The 20619-nt window shown below is 30.9% G+C and overlaps 2 protein-coding genes across 2 annotated transcripts; one reads left to right on the top strand and one right to left on the bottom strand.

Annotated features, from left to right (window-relative positions):
- Positions 1 to 347: 347 nt before the first annotated feature.
- LOC117924209 lies at positions 348 to 11098 on the bottom strand. The gene is made up of 7 exons (XM_034842792.1): positions 10771 to 11098; positions 9639 to 9689; positions 8695 to 8728; positions 1821 to 1907; positions 1685 to 1736; positions 883 to 1060; positions 348 to 735 (listed from the first exon to the last, which is right to left on the bottom strand). Exons 1-7 carry the CDS (start codon positions 10873 to 10875, stop codon positions 526 to 528), a joined length of 717 nt encoding a protein of 238 aa, XP_034698683.1. The 5' UTR covers positions 10876 to 11098; the 3' UTR covers positions 348 to 525.
- A 7314-nt stretch (positions 11099 to 18412) lies between these two features.
- On the top strand, positions 18413 to 18961 carry LOC117923118 (agamous-like MADS-box protein AGL62). The gene has a single exon (XM_034841361.1). The coding sequence runs from the start codon at positions 18413 to 18415 to the stop codon at positions 18959 to 18961; it is 549 nt and encodes a 182-aa protein (XP_034697252.1).
- The last annotated feature ends 1658 nt before the right edge of the window (positions 18962 to 20619 follow it).

Genomic DNA, 20619 nt, shown 5'->3' with positions numbered 1-20619 from the left:
ATTGCAGGAGTCCTGCGAATTCAATGATCCCACCTATCCTAATTAGAATATAATAGGATTAATGTAGCAGTGAGTTACAAAATGTCAGTTGAATCAAAATGCATGTTATAGAATCAAGAATAGTAGAATTCGATGATCTATTGAGAATAAACAACAATAAGAGAAATGTAACTCTGAGAAAGAAGGATCCAGGGTAGGATTTCTATCTTACTTCAAGAGTTAAAAAGGCCTCTCAAGATAAGTATTTCCCAGAAATTATGTTCCTACGCATTATTTCGCATAAAGGAATCCCTAAAAGAGGGAATTACTTTTGTTGCAATTCTTGAAAAAGAATCTAAAGGCTTTTATTTGATCAAATTGCCCTTTGTGAATTTTCAGGAAATATTAAACAATGCCAAGGAATGTGACCTGTTCTTATGTTCGTTTCACAAGTTCCAGACAAGGTGGCTCATCAAATATAGGACAAAGGAAATGACGAGAGGCCAACAATACAAATAAGAAAAAAATTATAGACACCATTAAATGTTATTGTTTCTTGATGCTGAGTGCAAAATCCAAATGCATGATGAACCAAAAACGGTATTCTAGATGCCAACACAAGATGGCCAACAATAAAACTAATTTGAAATAAGTCCATACCCGAGCCACTACTGATGAATCAATAAGATTCTTTCCCATTCCAATCCAGATTAGCACGGCAAATGTAACCATTAAAACAAAAATAAGCACAATAACCTGGAAAAGTACAGTATAAATGTCAACTTGAAAAAGATGTCTATATGATCCATAAGCAGAAAAAGTGTTTGTGTCCAATTGTGTGTGCCAAAGCAATTATGCATGAAAGTATGATACACTTGAATGAAACTTTAATCTTTGCCATACCAAAATGACAATTTTTTGACGGCTGCCAATATGGATGGCTCGGAGAGAGCAACATTTTCTATGACTATTTTTATTTGATGAGCTTGGCAAATTTAATGTCTTTTCCAACAAAGCTTCCTGAGAACTAGACTCTTCATCCTCATCATCTTCATCATCTGGCTGATGGCAAAGGTCGACCCTATAAAATCACCCCCCATAAAAGCATATAGTATAGCTCACAAACACAGATTTCCAAAGCTTTAAAATAAAATATATCAACTTGAGAAAATAATCCTAATCTAGAGATAAATTACACAGAAAACCCTCAATTTCAGATTTTTTGAAACATAAAAAATGCAGTATACAGACATCAGTAAGTCGCACCAGGTCCAAATGTTGGTGGGAAAACTAACTGAAATTCTGGGTGTGGCATTGTCCAGGATAAATAAGAGCATGTGATTAACATGGTACATCTAAATCTGATAACTCTACTTTAGTAAGATTAACAGCTCTGATTTATCTGTTGTCCTACAACAAGTAAAAGGAAATTATTCAATGAACATTCAACACATGCAGTCCATAAAATCCAATAGATAGAATCTGATTTAAATCATGACCCACAATCTATTTGGAATAGAGAGCCCTATACCAGCAGCATGTGCTACAAGAAACAGTTAATTGCAATTTATGGTGAAACCTACTTTGTGATGGGATAAAAAAATGTGTAGATCAGATGGTAAGTTAGAACATAGAAATTTCCTTACATAGAAATACTTTTCTTAAAATAAATTTTCTAAACTCCTTATAACAAATAAAAACATACCAGAATGATAAAAGTAGAAGAAATGCTGCAAGAAGCAAAATTTTGGGGCAGGCTGCACAGCACAGTTCTTCACGCTGTTAAATCCTTATACCAGCATCTAAACATAAAATTTTAATTACTTCTTAAAAATGCCTACCCATGAGAACAAAGCCACAAGAATTCGACCAGCATAGCCAACCCTTACAGGTAGCCACAAGAGTTAAAACAAAATAAAGGAAGTAACCTGCCAGGATAGGAAATTAATTCCAATAGTGAGCTCAAGATAAAGGTGAAATGAAAGCATCAATTACATATTAATGTGGAAGAACAGCAAAAAAACATATGGTTTTACAACTTCATGGTATATTTGGAAGATCAATATAGTTTACCAATTTTTTTTTTATGAAAAAAAAAAAGATGTGGATGTTTTTTTTTTTTTTTTTTTTTTGGGGGGGGGGGGGATAAGTAAATAAGAAAATATCACAAATATCAAAAAAGAAAGCTATATACCAAGGTACAAAGGATGTATACAATAGGTACTAGAAGACGTTGCCGTAAAGAGAGAGAACATAGAAAATAATTACTCCCTCCCTGAACTAGATCCCACCTAATCTATAAAATCAATTAGAATCATTGAGTCTTTTTCTATGCACAAGCTAACCCATGACACAAGTGTATCTTAGCCTTGAACTTAGTTTCCAGGGAAACCAAAATAAATGGGTCATCAATGAGAAGATAAACCTAAGTCTATCAGGTGTATCTTAGCCATGAACTGTTTTCTTTTCCACTGTGTATCAAGATTTGAACCATGGAAAAAATCGACAGAGGAGAAGCTCAATATCCAACAGAAGCTCCATTTGAAATTACAAGTTAGGTGACTTTAAATTTCTCAAGATTAACCATTATCCTGAGATTAAATGAATGAAAGATTCCCATTCTGCTCTAAATATTAACCACCCCTCATCATCCATGGACTCACAATGTCAGGTAATATATTAAATTATATGATAATGGACTTTCTTACTTAAATATTTTAACAAGGATTGGAAATGTAGAGTCACAGCCAATTGGAATTTCTGGAATTTGTCCCCCCAAGTCCAAGAATGTGACCCATCCTAAAACCAGATTGGGATTTTGAATAAGCAGAAGCCCGCATTTCCAACCCGAAAAAGAATTCAAAGTGACAAAAGAGTCTGTATTCACTATCTATGGAGTGGAGTGACTAAGCTTTGATCTACAACCACTCTATCTCCCCCTTTTTCTCCTTTTCTTCCCTTTTCCAACATTCTTTATTATGATTGATTTGTATTTCAAGGGCGCTCTTCTTAATCTGAGTTTGAGATAGAGTAAGACAGAATCTGTGTTCACTATCTATGGAGTGGAGTGACTATTCTTTTTTTTTGATAAGTAAAGAGATTGTATTAAAAAACCACCAAAGCAATGGCTTAAATATACAAGAAAGAAAAACACCCCTCACACCCTAGCTGAACGCCAAGGCCAAAGGAGCTTCCCTACCCACACCCTTAACGGGTTGCCACCCAACCAACAAAATCGACTAAGGTTGAAAGACCATCTTTTATAGACAATTTCGTCTCCAACCAAAGAAAATAAACAAAAGAAAACTTAAGCCTTTGAATTGACAGCTCTTCTTCCTCAAAAGCAACTTTGTTCCTTGCCTTCCAAACCGTCCAAAAGAGGCACAAAGGACTTGCTCTCCAAACACCCTTCCTCTTCTTTCCCACAAAAGTCCTATTCCACCCCAAAAGCATCTCCTTAACAGTGGCTGGCAGCACCCACTGCACCCCGAACATAGAGAAAAGCAACGCCCAAAGAGTCCTGCCTTTTCACAGTGGAGGAGAATGTGATCTATTGATTCTTCGTGCCTATGACAAAGGTAACATTTGTTCGCTAGAGACCATCCTCTCTTTTGAAGCTGATCCAAGGTAAGGGCCTTCCCCCAAGTTGCTTCCCACCCAAAAAAACTCACTCTAGGCAACACCGAGACTTTCCAAATAGCCGACGAAGGGAAGGAGACTGGATGGCCTGATACTAATGATTTGTAAAGAGACTTAACTGAAAACTTCCCACATTTAGTCTCTCTCCAAATCACCCTATCATCCACTGCTTGCTGAATTCGCTTCCCATTTAAGGCCACAAAAAATCTGCAAACCTCGTCCAACTCCCAATCATTAAACGGTCTAGAAAAAAGCGGGCTCAAACTTCCCCCACCCTCATTGCACCTCCACACATCCTTAACCCAAGCATCCTTGAAAACAGCCAGTGCAAATAAGGAAGGAAAAGAAACACAAAGAGGTTCATCCCCACACCAAATATCTTTCCAAAATTTTACCCTTTGCCCATTCCCCACAACAAAAAATAGCCTACTCCTTACAACTTCCCATTCCTTCCTAAGATTTTTCCACAACCCACACCATACCCTCCCTTGCTTCCTTTGAACTCCATCCCCCTTGCTCCTCCCCAAACTTTCCCCTAATCACTTGGTTCCAAAAAGCTTCTCTCTCAATAGCAAATCTCCAACTCCATTTACACAAAAGAGCCTTATTGAGGATAGAAAGACTCTTAACCCCCAACCCCCCATTACACTTCTCAAGGCAAACCAAATCCCACCTAACAAGATGAGGCTTCCTCTCAAGAGCCCCACCTCCCCACAAGAAATCCCTCTTAATTCGCTCTAACCTCAATCTGACTTTTCTAGGCATAGAGAGCATAGACATATAGTAAATGGGCATACTCGCCAAAGTACTCCGAATCAAAGTAATCCTACCTCCTTTGGAAATGTATTGGAGTGGAGTGACTATTCTTGATCTACAACCACTCTATCTCCCCCTTTTTCTCCCGTTTCTTCCCTTTTCCTGCATTGTTTATTATGATTGATTTGTATTTCAAGGGCACTCTTCTTAATCTGAGTTTGAGATAGAGTAAGACCTAGATGTGGAGTGCTGGTGTGTCTTTTTTTTTTTTTTTCTATTGGCTTTTTACTTCAACAAGAATAACATATTTGGAGTAGGATATCCATGTGTGTATATGTGTGTGTGGCATGTTGATGATCATTTCCTTCATTGCCCAATTGCTTTGAGTTTTTGGCATATATTGGGATTGCACCTTGTAGGGTGGCAAAAATGTTGACCATTCCATTTAGAGGCTTCAGCAGTAAAAAGATAGGGTTTTATGGACAATCGTTGAACTCAATTTGATATGGACAATCTGATGGGAAAGAAATGTGAGGATTTTAAGGATGTTTAGAGAGATGCACTTTGGGAGTTGTTGTACTCTTATTCCTCCCTTTGAGCCTTTATTAATGAAGCCTTCACAAGCACTCCTTTGAGCCTTAGATTCTTAGATTGGCACCTTGCATGCAGATTCAAGACTTTGGCTGAGAAACTCTCTCATGTATGGTCACCACCACTTGAAGGTATTGGTCTCCTTGTACCCATTTTTGTTGAAATCTCTATTTGGAGCATAGCATTCAAGGATTTGGGATCTAGTTCCATAGTGTTTTGGTTGATACTTGTAAGAAAAAGGGACACTTTACATGCATCCAAAGTAGAAAGCAAATATGGCAGAAGTTGATGGGAGAAAATTTATCTAAGCCAACTTATGCATGTTTGATTCAATACCTAACTACTAATAACATCCACAAAACATGATAAGCCCAATGAAATACTTTCCTAAATAAGGTAGGAATCAAATTAAATTAAAAGGAAACATAAAGCAACAACAATCAATTCAAAACTCGCCAGAAAGGAAAACTTCTAAATGAAACTTAAGCTACCAACAGCAGTAGCCTCTAAATTGGATGCATCTTCTAATGGGTGACTATATAGTGTACCTAGTGCAATTGCAACTTAATGCTTCCTCATTCTCTAAGCCCATTCAAGGGCTTTGGACAGACTCAGTATCTTTTAGCAAAAACTAGTAAAGTATTGCCACCATAAGCTTGAGATTTTTGAGGTGATCCAACATCAATTCTCCAATAAAACTATTTCACCTCTTCTGAATGGTTGCAATTGATGCACTTAGCATCAGATATCTTAAAGGGGATTAAACAATTATGGATATCCAAAAAATAAAGTTTGCAGCTAGCAACTTTTCATAAGTGCATTAAAAATAGATAAACATCAAGCCCTGAAGAAATTAGGAAATAAAGAATGAACAGAGCCTTTTCATTATAAAAATGTCAACAACATTCTGAGCTGTGTGCTTGTTTCCATATTATAGATATGAATCATATCATGATGGACTGGTTGCTGAAGTACAAGAATTACAGGCTTCACGCTGTCCTAACAGCCACATCAAGAGATTGAAAAAAGTGATGTTTTCTTTTCTTTTCTTTTTTCTTTTCTTTTTTTTTTTCTAGGCAAAATAGAGAATATATTCAAGGTGCCTAAAAGAGGGTGCAACAAAGTATACATGGTGTATACAAAGAGTGCCATCAAGCAAGCAAACAAAGGAGAGAACCAAAAACACCCTCCCTCAACCTACTTTGAGATCAGTTAATCAATAAGGCCTATCACAGTCATGGAATGGTCACTTATGTACACTCTAACCCAATCCAAAAAGGTAGACATAAAGGAAGATTTGATTACTTGATCTTATTGTTTTGTGCCATCAAATGACCTTTGTTAGGGCATAATGTCTTCAGTTTGTTGTTGGTAATTTTATTCTTTTTCATTCTAACATAGAAACCTTTTAGATAGGGACTTACTTTCTACCGAAAACTCGAGGTTGCTGATCATTTAACCAGATTGTCACACGTAAGTTTGAAAAGATTTGATAGAGGCAAATTAGTACTTAAAAAGGGTACGGATTGGATTGGATAATTATTGTTTTAAGTAAAAATGTTTTAATTTCAAGTTTTGTTAAACAGGACCACTCAAGCACTAGAACCACGCTCGAGCACTCAAACGGTGGATAAGTCAACTCAAGCACTTAAATGGTGGATAAGTCAACTCGAGCGCTCATTCCATTTCTATCATACTCTCCATTGAAGACTCGAGGTTGCTGACCATTCAACCAAATTGTCACAGGTAAGTCTAAAAAGGTTTAATAGAGGCAAGTTAGTATTTAAAAAGGGTACGGATTGGATCAGATAATTATTGTTTTGAGTAAAAACGTTTTAATTTTAAGTTTTGTTAAATAGGACCACTCAAGCGTTGGAACCACCACTCGAGCACTCAAGTGATGGATAAGTCAGTTCGGGCACTCGTTCTATTCTACCATATTCTGGCAATTCTCTTTTTTGAAAAAATTCGATTTATTTTTTATGAAAAAATTTTATTCTAATTCTTTGGGTTTATGAACCTATAAATACCCTTCCCAAACTCATTTTAGGGTTTGATGCTTCCATGAGAAAAAACCCTAACTTGCCTTATCATTCCTAAATCTCTTAACGATTCAATTTATCGAATTCCAAGTTGTCTAAAGGACCTACATCCCCTCAAAGGCTAAGGCGAATCCACTAGAGCATTGGAAGTGCTACGTCGTAGACATTGGTCACAATATACATGCTAAAGAATAAGTCTTAGGGTAAGTTATCAAGTAAATTTGTGTATCTTGATTTCAATTAGTGGATGCTTGATTTGAGGTTTTAAACCCCATGGTTTTTTATTTCCACAGTTAGTGTGGAGGTTTCCCACATAAAATTTGTTGTCTCTTGTATGTGATTGTTTCGTCCATTGATCTCTTTAATCTATCAAGGTTCAATTAATTTAAAAAGGCTTAATTCCCTCTCACAGGTTTAGTTTGGGTTAAAAATCTCAATCCTTATATCAAAATCTTTAAAAGATCACCCATTTAGCCCCCTTTGGGTGTTAACCTACTAGACATAAGTTTTTCAACCTTGTATTTCTTTCCATCCATAACACCCAGAATATACACACAGGAGCGATCTTCTAAGCTTTCTTACTCTTCTTCCCCAAAAAAGAACCATGCCAACTCATAAGTGGTCCTTCTCACCGAAGAGTTTATAACCCAAGTCACAGCAAAAGAGAAAAGACCATCTACCATAGAATTCTCACCTTGGAGCAATGCATAAACAAACGATCAGCTCACTCCTCTTCCACCTTTACACATGTAGCATCTGTTCGGAAAATTCTATCCCCTCCTTTGGAGTTGGTTAATCATTAAAATCCTACCTCATAAAGCTTTCCAACCAAAGAAGCTCGCCTTTGTAGGAACCCAAGGATTCCACACTATGCTTGAAGGGAAAGCTTCACTTCTTCCCCAAGATAATGAAGAGTAGTAGTAATGATTTGGAGAAAAGTGATGATTTCCAAATCATCTTACGAACCATGGTAGAAGGAAAAAGTTTATGTCCTGCTATTTTTAGTTATAATCTTTGAACAACCAAACCATTGCTGATTACACAAGAAAATGCCTGTATCTCCATACATAGGAATTGCTCCAGCCAGCTAAAAAATTATAAACAAAAGAAAACCATGTCATGCATCAGTGGCACAAGGGCAACGCCATTCCTTTGCATATGTATGTATAAGCTGCTGATGATTATAAAAATTACTGGGTCACTGAGTGCAGTAGTAGAATCCTCATAAAGGAGTAGTGGACTCTTTATATGGTTCTCATTTCTCAATTGAGAGAACTAATAGAGACAATATGTTTAATCCCAACAAAATTTGTTAAATAATGAATAAATCCTTCAAAAATAGTATGGAGCCAACTTCTCCCTTTCCTTTACTCATTTCATTTGCATCCGACTTGGTTATCTTCTTCCTTTGTTGCAGCCACTCGTCTACTGCAAGTGTACCAAGTGGAACTTCCCAAGAGATGATGGCACCATAAAATACCTGTATTTATTAACTAATCACCCATATTCAATCCCAGAACCAACACTTGAAGCAGGCAACAATAAAATGGGAAAAAGTTCATCACAAGTTAAAAATAGATGACTCTTAACACTTTAATAAGCATGACAACGGGCAGAGTATAAGAAGAATTACAGATCAATAGATGTAGCACAAAGAGTAATACCAGATTGCAGATCATTTTCTTACCCACATTAGAAGATCCAATCATGAGATGAAAAACCTGTGAGCCAAAATTCATTCATATCAAGATCATGCTAGCATTCCTATGAATAATCTGATAACAGAATCAAACCATGATTATTAAAAGAAAAAAGGCATATATGCCGATACATATGCACCATTAAACAGTTAGTGTCCTTAAACTTCCAGAACATGAAGGAATGAAAGAAAGTAGAATATATTCTATGAACATGGAACAATTCCAGTTACTGCTTATAACCCAAAAGAAAATGAAACAGAAATTTATTTAAGCATGTCACATTTGTAAAAGCTAGAACAACAGCATTAACATGCATTATATATATAAAAGAGAGAGAGAGAGAGAGAGAGAGAGAGGAGCCTGTCATGAAGGATAAGAAAGACAAGGAAAAGATAAATTCAAGAGGATATGGTTAAGTAGGTTTCCCGAATAAATTAGAAAATTTGCACCTATATCATGCCAGAATGTAGGAAAAGGGTCCATGACGCATTATGGACACTAAGGGATAAAGCCCAAAGGCCATGTGATGACCCTAAAATAAGATGTCTCATTTCAACTCAACAAATTTTTTATTCCAACTCTTTGGATATGTAACAAGAATTATTATCTACTATTCCACTCAATCAAGAGCTATGTCCTCCATTAAATCCTAGGCAATTATGTACTTTCTCACCATCTTCACTTTTACCTCCAATGGCACCTTGAACTTAAAGTGCAATATAAGATGTTCACACACCCTACTACCTTATGTCCATAATGCAATGGTGAGCAACTGAAATAAATTCATTGATCTTAGCAAAGTGAAAGCTGAATACAAATTTTAATCAATCAAGAAATTGATAATTCCATATTTTCATCCAAGAGGTTAACTTGAATAACAAATAAGAGTAGAAGTCTTGGACAGAAAATGGTTCAAGAACCTGATTCTTACTTTTTGGCGAGTCCAACCAAGTTGTCTACTCCTTGAGTGGATCCTTATTAACTGGTACAACAAAGCGGCAACAAATTAGACTCATTTCAAATAGACGAACAAGAACAGTAATTAGGAACTTCAAATAACTATTGCCTAACAAAAAAATTAGGAACTTCCAAGATCTTTATAAATATTAAAAAATTATCAACGTTTCTAACCATCTCAAACCCATATATACAACCACCAATTAGCATGCATTGAAGAAGATAATAAATTAATTGATTTGATAAACCCACACAAAATATTGATAATTTAAGCCTAATGAGAGGCATGCAGCCTTGCAAGAAATTTAAATATGATAATTGTAGACAGTATCCAATCTTTTCTTTTTCTTGTTAAGATTGAGGCCTTAAGAGACCAGGAACATTCAAATCGTTTTGAATGGTTCCTGCCAACATCACTGGCACAATTCCCTCCAAAATCCAGAACTCCTTTAAAGTGTGATATGAACTAGACATTAGTCTTCCACTTGATCCAATCCTTACAATGCAAGATATTAAATACAAGAACCCTTCTCTAAATGCCTAAGAAGACGCTTACAACCTGAGATCAGATTAGATACTTTCTATAGCACGCCAAGAAGACCTCCAACAATTACTAAAAAATCCCCTTCCACAGGAAGCTCTTTGAAGCCTTTGTCCTAAGCAATGGGAATACCACTCGTCAGAATCATAGCTTCAACCATCAAAACACTTAGGACTTGAAGTTCTCACCACAATTGGACACCTATTTTCATCTCTGAAGACTGAAAGTGTAGCTTCGGATTCATGGTAATGTTTGGATCCATCAAAATATCACAAGTATCCCATCCATTTTCTTGTTCTGGTTAGTGCACTAAAATCATGAAAACAATGAATTATTCCAAGAAAACCCGTAAACCACCGTCAATAAATCTTCCCTACAAAACCACAAAATGTCTATTTCAAAACTCTCAAACATTCAAAGCAAAGTAAAGAAAACCCCATTTCTCATCTTCCACACTGCCCAAAACCCAGACAAAAAAAGTGGGTTTTTCGCACAAAATCAAACTCCCCAAATTGAAAAAACAAAAACCCATTTCTGAAAACAGAAATCAAAAGGCAACAGAGACCTGAAAGAATGCAAGAAGACCAACGACACCATCGATGCAGGCAAGAGCCACATTGACAGCCGCCAGGACACGTGGAAAGCAACTGCCGTCTCTCAATTCAAACATCGTCTCTAACCAAGCATGCACCGCCAGAGCAAGGAAGCCACCAATCTCTCACTCTGTATCTCTCTCTCTCAATGGAAACGATGAGAGAGAATGAGTCACAACAAACACGCTCTTTTTTTTCTTTTGACGTTTCGAACTGTGAAGTGTACGGCTTGAAAGTGAAATCCTTTGGGGGTATCTTTCATGGCAGATCTTCCGTTTCTAGAGTGAGAAAGCGTAGAAAGAGAATATGAAAGAGGGGTTTTCCGTATTCTACTTTTCTCATTCCTTTCCCTATTTTATTAAATTAATTAAAATAATAAACGAAATCTTCTCCAAATATACCACTTTCCTCTTTTTACAATTTAATATTAAATAAATAAACAAAAAATAAAAATAATATTCAATCCCAATAATCATGTTTTTTTCCACCCTTTCAAAATGGTAGGTATAAAGTCCAATGCAAAAAAATACCCTTCAAATTTTTTCATAAAGTATTTGACGTAAAGTTTGAACACCAAAAAACATGTCATTGTCATCATTTATAATAAGTGAGGGTGAAAATTTGGACATTCTCAAATATTTAAAAATGGATATGATTTTTGAAAAAGTGAAATATCTTTTTTATTTTTTTGTTATTTTTTATTTTTCAAATTAATGTACTAAAAATATTCTTCCATAAAACCCGTGAAAATGGTCCTGACCAGTTTCATTAAATAGTACATGATTCAAATCCGAACCTATCACTAATAATATCATGAATTTACTCGATACTCATTGTTATGGGATCATCAATAACATGAAGTTTAAGGGTGTGGGTAAAATAATTGAGAGTATTAAAAAATGAACAGAGAAGCGGAGGATATTCAAGGAAAGAGGTGTTATTTTTATTTAGTATGTTGATAATTATTATAAGTTAGAAATTAAAAAGGAGACCGTGGTCTAAGGGTGGCGGTGGGGGCTGTGTCTTATAGCGTCACGTGGGTTGAGAAATTACGGAGGATTCTTTTGGATGCTTTTTTGCCTAGATTCGAATCATTTAGGTCTTTTGGACGTCTTTCATTTTATTCTAATTTCTATATCATATGCATATTTGACTTAGGTTCCCTTCACCATGTTTGATAAAAGATGGATCTCTTTTATTTTCCACGTATACTTGATATTAAGAGCTTATTTAATTGTGTGATTAACTAGTATTCCATCGATATTTTTTGTTTTTTTTTAAATAAAAAATATATATAAAGACATTTTTAAATAGTCATAAAAACAAATAAAATTGAACATGATATATTTTTTCTTCTCTTCCCTCAAAAAATGATTCAATTGGTATTAAGAAGTCATGTTCGACAAGTTTCTTTTTTCTATATAATAATATTTTTGCCAATTTTTTAGTGGACAGATAAACTTCAATCAAATAAGATTTAATGATTTTATAAAATCAAAATAGAAAAATTATTTTTAAAAATTACTTATTCAAAGAAGATTTCTGTTTTCATTTTTTAAAACTGTTTTTAAAAATAATTTTTCAAATACCCCTATTTTTATAAAATACTAAAAAACTTTTTCTTTTAACTTAAAAACAATTTTTAAAACAAGCATAACAAACAAAAGCACTTCTAGCTTTTGAAGAAAACTAAGGCAAATTTTAAAACAACTTTTTAAAAAGGTTAAAATAATTTGTAGGTCACTTTTAGAAAAAACAATCTAACTAATATTACTTCAAATATAAAGACGATCAAATTCACTTTAAGGTCATGTTTGATTCTGTTTTAAAGAAAAGTATGAAAAAAAAATAAGAAAAATAAAAATAAATTAAAGTTAATAAATTATTTTGATAGATTAATTTAAACATATTTCCTTTATTTTAACTCTTTTTATAAAAAGATTAAATAATTTAAAATTGTATAAATTGTTAACTAATTTTAATTATATTTAATTTTTATAATAAAATCAAATATAAGAAAAGAAATTCTTAATGTTTTTTAAAACCAAATTTAGAATAAACATCTTCTATCACATATTAATTAACTTTTTTATCAAAAATAAAATTACTTAATTCGTTAAATGAACAAGAAGTTTTCACTCAATAATAAAATACTTTTAATGTTTTTTAAAAATTCATAACTTCTAGATTAGACTTTTTATCATCTATTTATTTTTTAATTATTAACAATTATAAATTATAATAAATTATTTTCCCCGTGTTTTTTAAACATAAAAGATGAAAACTTTGATAGCGTTGTTTCCACCGTTAGAGCAGCCCTACCTTTTTCAAAACATGAATTTAAGCTTTTTAATTCATTAAAAATTATATTGATCTTTAGACCCTTTGAACACCTAACTTACCACAAGTCAAACCTTTTTAAATTTAACTGTAAGCTTTCGATTGAATGAATAACAATTTTAAATCTTTAATGAAGAGTAAGTGACTATCTAAAAAGATTTATAAGCTGAAAAATAAATTGAAATAAAATTGTCAATATACAATGTAGACACATTGTCCTAACAATCTTTCTTTGGCAATTTTGTGACAAAACATCATTACATAAACCCCCTTCTCAAACTCTCATAACGAAGTTTACATAACTTTCAAGAATGTTCATCTAAAAAGATTTGAGGAAAAGCATTACATCTCTCAATCCTATAACATGCACACACGCACACATAAAACTATATTAAAGGTAAAGCAATGTATGTGATTCAATATAGTCAAGAAAGCAAAATAGGATAGTGAAAGCTTTTGATTGATGCATTGACTAAGAATGAAGAAGAAACACGGTACTATAAGGAAACAAATGTCATCTAAAAAGATTCGAGGAAAAGCATTGCATCTCTCAATCCTATAACATGCATACACACACACACATAAAACTATATTAAAGGTAAAGCAATGTATGTGATTCAATATAGTCAAGAAAGCAAAATAGGATAGTGAAAGCTTTTGATTGATGCATTGACTAAAAATGAAGAAGAAACACAGTACTATAAGGAAACGAATTTCAAGGTTCAATTAGACACACATAAGATTACATGCAACTCAATGAAGCATAAGAGAAGCTTTGCAAGATGGAGTTGGTCTCAAAAGAAGAACCACTAGTTTTTACCAATTAGAATATACACAAGGAAGACCATGAGAACAAACTTCTACGGTTTAAAACAGTTCAAAAGAGTCCGATACATCAAAAATAAATATTTTACAAAAAAAATCCATGTTAAGAGTCTCTCTCAAACTTTTAAAGTATGTGATCAACATGTAATTTGGTTTTCCCTAATATCTTAGGTTTAGTTTCCTTCATTGTTTCACGTAACTTCCCCCTAAATCCAAAAATGAAATACTCCTCCCCAAATATAAAAAGCATTTCTCCCAAGAATCTCCCCCAAATATGAGAAATAAATCTCCCCTCATCACTGTAATCCCCTTAACTAAGTAAACTTCCCCAAAATTAAGTTCCCTTTTTTAAAGTTATTAATTATCTCACCATTTTTATCAAAAAAATAGCAAATTATGCACAAAAATATAAAGTATAATATATATATATAATCAAGATTGAGGAGGCTTGAAGCTCTCTTAGAGTGAATGTAGGATATGATGCAAAGCTAGCCCTAAATCTCTCTAAAGCAGGTATCATGATCATCTAACCTCAAATGAAGCCTTGTCATTGAATCCATTTTTGAATTGAAATATTTCAATTTAAAAACCTTTTTTTTTTCTAACTAAAACTTAAAAAAAAAAAAAAAAAAAAAAAAAACCTTTTTTTTTTTAATAAAAATTGAATCAAATCACTTGTTGAAAATAAATTGAAATATTTTTTGTAAATAAAATTTGAAATTGTTTTTAATGTAAATAATTTAGTTTCAAAATTTTTAAAAAACTTTTTAAATAAATAAATAATTTTTTTAATCAGTTTAATAAAACAATTTGTATAATTCTCTTATCATTTATTTTGTATATTATTGTAATTTGCTTATGTCAATTCCTTCATATTCTTTTATTTACGTCATTCATATATTTGTTGCATATTTTATGTTTCTTTTTTGTTTCATTCTATTGTATTTTTTAGTTAAATAAAATAAAATTTGAATTTTTTTTAAGTAAAATAAAAGCTAAAATCTTTTTTTTAATAAACTTAAAAAACTTAAAAAAAAAAAAAAAAAAGAGGAAACCTTTTATGTGAAACTTTTTTTAACAATAAACTTTTCTAAATAAAATCAAATAAAAAAATCACTTTGGTAAATAAAATAAAACAAAAAGAGTGATTGAAATACCCTTTCTAAATAAAATTGTAAAAAATCATTTTCCAAATAAAAAACATTTTCAACTAATAAAATTGAGTTAGAACATTCTTTTATAAATAAAATTATAAAAAATCATTTCTTCAAAATAAAAAGGATAAAAAAACACTTTTCTTTCAAATAAAATTGAATTGAAATATTATTTGTGTAAATAATTTTTTCCAAATAAAATTTGTAAAACAACCTTTTTGAATAAAAATTGGATTAGAAAATTTCTATCTTTTGTGTATAAATTTGTAATTTTTTTCTTGACTATTTATATAAAAAAAATATTTTCTTAATAAAAGTTAAGGAAATTTCTTTTAGATAAACTTGTAAAAAAAATTTAAAAGGAATTTTTTTTTTTCATGTAAAATTGTGAAGAAATTATTTTTTTAAATAAAAGTTAAGTAAAATTATATTTTTAGATAAATTGTAAAAATATTTTCTTAAAAGGAAAAATTCTCTTTTTTAAAATAAAATTGTAAAAAAAAAAACCTTTTTAATAAAATTTAAGCAAAGTTCTTTATTTATTTATTTATTTATTTATTTTGAGAAACTTGTAAAAATCCTTTATCTTAAAAGGCAAAATTATTTTCTTATAAATAAAGTAAAAAAAAAAAAAATCTTTCTGGTAATAAAGTTAAGCAAAAAAAATCCTTATTTAAAAAAATTGTAAAAATCATGTTTTTAAATAAAATTTTAAAAGACTTTTTTTCTATAAATAAAATTGTAAATGACACCTTTTTTAAAAGGAAAATTTCTCTTTTAAAAAAAATAAAATTGTAAAAAAAAATATAACCTTTTAAATAAAATTTAAGCAAAGTTCTTTTTTTTTTTTTTTTTTTTGAGAAATTTGTAAAAATCCTTTGTCTTAAAAGGCAAAATTCTTTTCTATAATAAAATTTTAAAAGATTTTTTTTTTCTATAAATAAAATTGTAAATGTCACCCTTTTTTTCCAAATAAAATTGAATTGGGATATTTTTGTACAAAAATTTGGGAAAATCATTTTGTAATAAAAGTAAAGTAAAATTCAATCCTTTTAGATAAAATTGTCAAAATAACAACTTTATTTTTTAAGCAAAAATTTTAAATTTCTTTTTTTAAAAACAACAATAAAATTGGGATACTTTTTGTAAATGAAGTTATGGAAATCTTATTTTAACAAAGTTGGATAAAATATTTTTTCTTTTCAATAAAATCAAATTGAAACTTTTTTTTTTTTATGGAGTTGTATTTAATAATAATAAGTGCAAATAAATTTCTTGAAAATAAAAATTAAATACAAATAAAATTGAATCAAATCACTTATTGAAAATAAATTGAAACTTTTTTGTAAATAAAATTTGAAGTTGTTTTTAATGTAAATAATTTTGTTTCAAAAGATTTTAAAAATGTGTTATAACTTCTTAAATAAACAAATCATTTTTTTTAATTAGGTTAATAAAACAATTTTTATAATTCTCTTATTATTTATCTTATGTATTCTTGTAATATGCTTCTATCATTATCTTGTTGTATATTTATTTGTATCATTCTAACCTTGATATTGATAATTAATTAATTAATTATTATAACTCCCTTCACTTGCTTAGAAAAGACCTTTTTAGGGTTGAGTAGGGTGCTATCCCGTGGTACCTTTCTAATAAATAATCTAATTCAAAAACTTGGACTCAGTTTTTTGAATTTGTTAACATCGAATTTTATATCTTTTATGGACCTTAGGTCCATTATTAGAAATTGATTGTTGAAATATATATATATATATATATATATATATATATATATATATATATATATATATATATATATATATATATATATATATATATATATATATATAACAAGCATATTGTTGTATTTATTGAAAAAATAGAATTTGAAAAAAGTATTATTTTTAATTTCTCTTGAGAAGCCTATTTGGATTAACAAGGTGGAGTTAATTAAAGAAATTAGTTAAATAATTTACAAAATATTATGTTTTTTATATTTTCAAATTTGATTTTGTGAATGAAAAGAAAAAACATATATTTAGAATTAATTGGACAAAAACATTATAGAAAATGTGTAATAAATGGTAAAGATCGCTATTAAGAATTTTAAAAAACATCAAAGATTTCACTAATAAGGTTTCTTATTAAAAGTAAAAAAAGCAAAAAATAAAACTTTATGAATGATGGATAAAGAATAGTACAATAAAATTTGAAAGACAAATTAACGTCTTGTAAACTTAGAAAGGACAATTAAATGTAAAATCTCTCTTACCATTAAAAATTTATGAATTGACATGATGATATTCCATTTTATTCTTATATTATAATAATACAAATCTTCTTATTTTACTTGTATATAGAGTTCCTTTTTAGTCTTGTTGTTGTCTTATTTAACCCTAATCATCTTAGTAGTAAGGTGTCGAGGTCATTTTAAACCTTCTTTTTCTTTGCAACACTTGATCAAGGTAAGCATCTCTGTTATCATCTTTATTTTATTGTGAATTTCTCTTATGCTAGCTTGAATTTTCATGTTTTCTAACTTTTAAGCTATGTGTTCTTATGCTTTAAATTTTTAGTAACCCAATGACTCTAGTTTTAACGTATCCATGATTAACTCAGATCTTTGTTTTTTACATTATCAACTTTCATACTCGTGTTCCTTTACTTTGATTAACCTAATTTACTCGATCAATTTACATTTTGTATATTGATTTTGTTATTAGTTTTTACCATTCTTTCATTAATATTGCTCTTGGATAGAGAATTTTTTCTTGTTATTTTCTTTAATTTTTACAAGTATTCTCTATTTCTCAACCTCAATTTTGGTATTTCTTTTGTTGGTTTGACAGTCCTTACATTTCTCATTAAAAACTCTAGATTTCGCAACTTTCATATATAAATTCTCTTTTTAACTATTAAAAATTAATTTAAAATTATTCGCTTTCAGTCTCTTGAAGATTTATATGTTATTTTATTTCAATTTTAAGTCATTAATTTAACAATTAATTTACCTTTTTCTTTGTGTGTGTTGGTCACAATCTCATGACCTTGTTGAATTATTGATGTATTTGTTGTAACTTGTATGCATGTTCTAGATACCATTACATCCAAAAGTAAGAGTGGCATCCAATCATTAAAATTTTTGTAGTTCACTTTCAAATTATGTATCATCCTTGCTTTAATTTTTTTAACAATTTGAGTTCCTTCTTAAGATCCAAAAGTGGTACTTAAATTAGTACAAGTCTAGAAGGAAATTACATCATATATGTATTATGTTTATCAGATGTTCTCAATGGGAAGAAGCGTGGGTCAAAGAGAAGATAAAATTGAGCGCATACAAAACTTAGAGCACCGAAATATTGTCTTCTCCAAGTGTAAGCAAAAGCTTTTCAAGAAAGCAACTAAGCTGTCTACGCTATATGGTGCAAATACAGCCATAGTAGTCTTTTCTCCTCAAGGAAATAATGTTTACTCTTTTGGTAGTCCTTCTGTTGATACCATTTTCAATCGGTTTCTTAACCAAAACCCTGAAGTTAAAGCCCAGTATCTCCTACATGAAGCTTCTAGACATGAGGTGGAAAACCAATTGAAAGCTGAGAAGAAGCGAGGGAAGCTCCTTAATGCTGCCTATAAAAAATCAGAAGATTATTTCAATAGACTCAGCTGGGATGAATTGCGGCAACTGAAAGGCAAGCTCGAGGCACTAAAGAGGGATGCGGAGGAAAGACACAAGGAGTTGCAGAAAGAGGCTGCTGCTGCTGCTTCTTCTTCAATGTCAGATGCCAATGGACCACCAGTTGAAGAAACTGATGATGAGATTGATATTTATCATTCCCCATGACTTCAAGTTTGGAGCTACAGAGAATAAAGTTGTTGAATTTTTTAATCTTGAGCTTTAAGTAATAACTTGTTTTTGAATTTCAATTTTAAAATCTTGTGCTTTAAGTAATAACTTGTGTTTTAAGTTTATTTTGTAATCTTTTACTTTAAGTAATATTGGTATGGTTTCTGGCGACTTTGAGTTATTCATGTAGCCATGGCATTGTATGCAATTATTGAAGACAGTGATCTTGCATAATAGAACATCATTGGTGTATTTCAAAAACAATTAAAGGATACCAATTAAGTTCAATATGGAGGGTGGAATGACATTGGTCATGTGTTTTTTGACAACAATTAAGTTATAAGCTTGGACATATGTGCAATGACTTGCTCACAATCATAATACAATGTAAAATGACACTAGCCATGTGTCTTTTGACAAAAATTAAGTTAGAAGCTTGGACAGGTGTGTAACAACCTAATCTCAATCATATAAATATTATTCACTTTGGGCAAAAGACTCTCGTGAATTTAAAACATGTTTACATAGTTAAGAGGAGTACATTCATATATATTATCATAAACTTTTTTCTTTATTTGATATGGGTTATCATAATGTGTTGCACTAGGATCATATTTTTTAAGTAACAATTAAGCTAGATGGTTGAGTATGTAAAAGTATTTTGGTGTTTTATACAGGAAGAACAAAAATAAGATTACTGATAAGAACAACATTGATCATAATTGATAGAAATCAATTATGGGCTATGTGTTTTATCTAACTTGCTTCAAGAACAATCTCTTAGTATAGTAATAAAGAACCTTTGATATTATCATCCACCATATGCAAAGTATAAAGTAACAAACAATGGCAACTCTAAAGATCATATGGCTGCTACAATTTTTGTGGAATCTACATGTAGATCCTACCACAAAATGCATTTTTTTTTTCACTCTTTAAATGGTAGAAATCCAATTAGAAATTATTCAATGACTCTTAAAAAAAGGTTCATGGTATTTAGATAAATTTGATAAAGTTAATAAACAATCAATCTTTATTAAGTAAATTAAGATAAATTTGACATTTAATTTATTATCTGACAAATGTATGTCAAACCGTTACTTAATGAAATTAAGTTGGGATTCTATGCATATAATTATGACATTTGACATGGTAGACAAACTTATGGTAATTCGAGCGAGACACATGAAAAGAATTATTGAAATAACATTAGGTTGAGACAAGTGAATTGAAGGACTTATTTCAATTTTTGAAAACATTTCCTAGTATTGACATTGGGCAATTAATTTACTTAGCTAACTAATTGATATTAGAGTTAATTATTCAAAATAAAATTTTGTTGAGGCAAAAGATTAGTCAATCTAAGAATATTTTCCATTCAAATAGATTTCATCTATATTGCTGACTCCACTATGGAAGTCAATAATGTTACTACTTCTAAAGCAGCAAAAGAAGTTGTTTGACTTAAGAAGTTCCTGAATAGTACCCTTGGGTATACCAGCCTAGGTATCTAAGAATTTAATTTATTTTTTATCCTTTTAAAAAAAATAAATTACTAGATAATTAAAAGCTCAAAGGAGAAAAAAATAATAAGTAGGGTGCACCATGGATGATAAATTATTGTTACATAATATTAATTCCTTTTATACAATTTG

This window comes from Vitis riparia, chromosome 10, assembly GCF_004353265.1.
Source record: "Vitis riparia cultivar Riparia Gloire de Montpellier isolate 1030 chromosome 10, EGFV_Vit.rip_1.0, whole genome shotgun sequence".
Taxonomy (NCBI): Eukaryota; Viridiplantae; Streptophyta; class Magnoliopsida; order Vitales; family Vitaceae; genus Vitis; species Vitis riparia.
This window is presented reverse-complemented; position numbering and strand designations above follow the sequence as displayed.

Coding starts and splice junctions, on each gene's coding strand:
- LOC117924209 (XM_034842792.1), bottom strand. CDS start 10,875: ATGTTTGAATTGAGAGACGGCAGTTGCTTTCCACGTGTCCTGGCGGCT. Junction 8,729..9,638: donor TTGGTTGGACTCGCCAAAAA/GTAAGAATCAGG, acceptor TTTGGCTCACAG/GTTTTTCATCTCATGATTGG. Junction 1,908..8,694: donor GATTGGATCTTCTAATGTGG/GTAAGAAAATGA, acceptor CTATCCTGGCAG/GTTACTTCCTTTATTTTGTT.
- LOC117923118 (XM_034841361.1), top strand. CDS start 18,413: ATGGGAAGAAGCGTGGGTCAAAGAGAAGATAAAATTGAGCGCATACAA.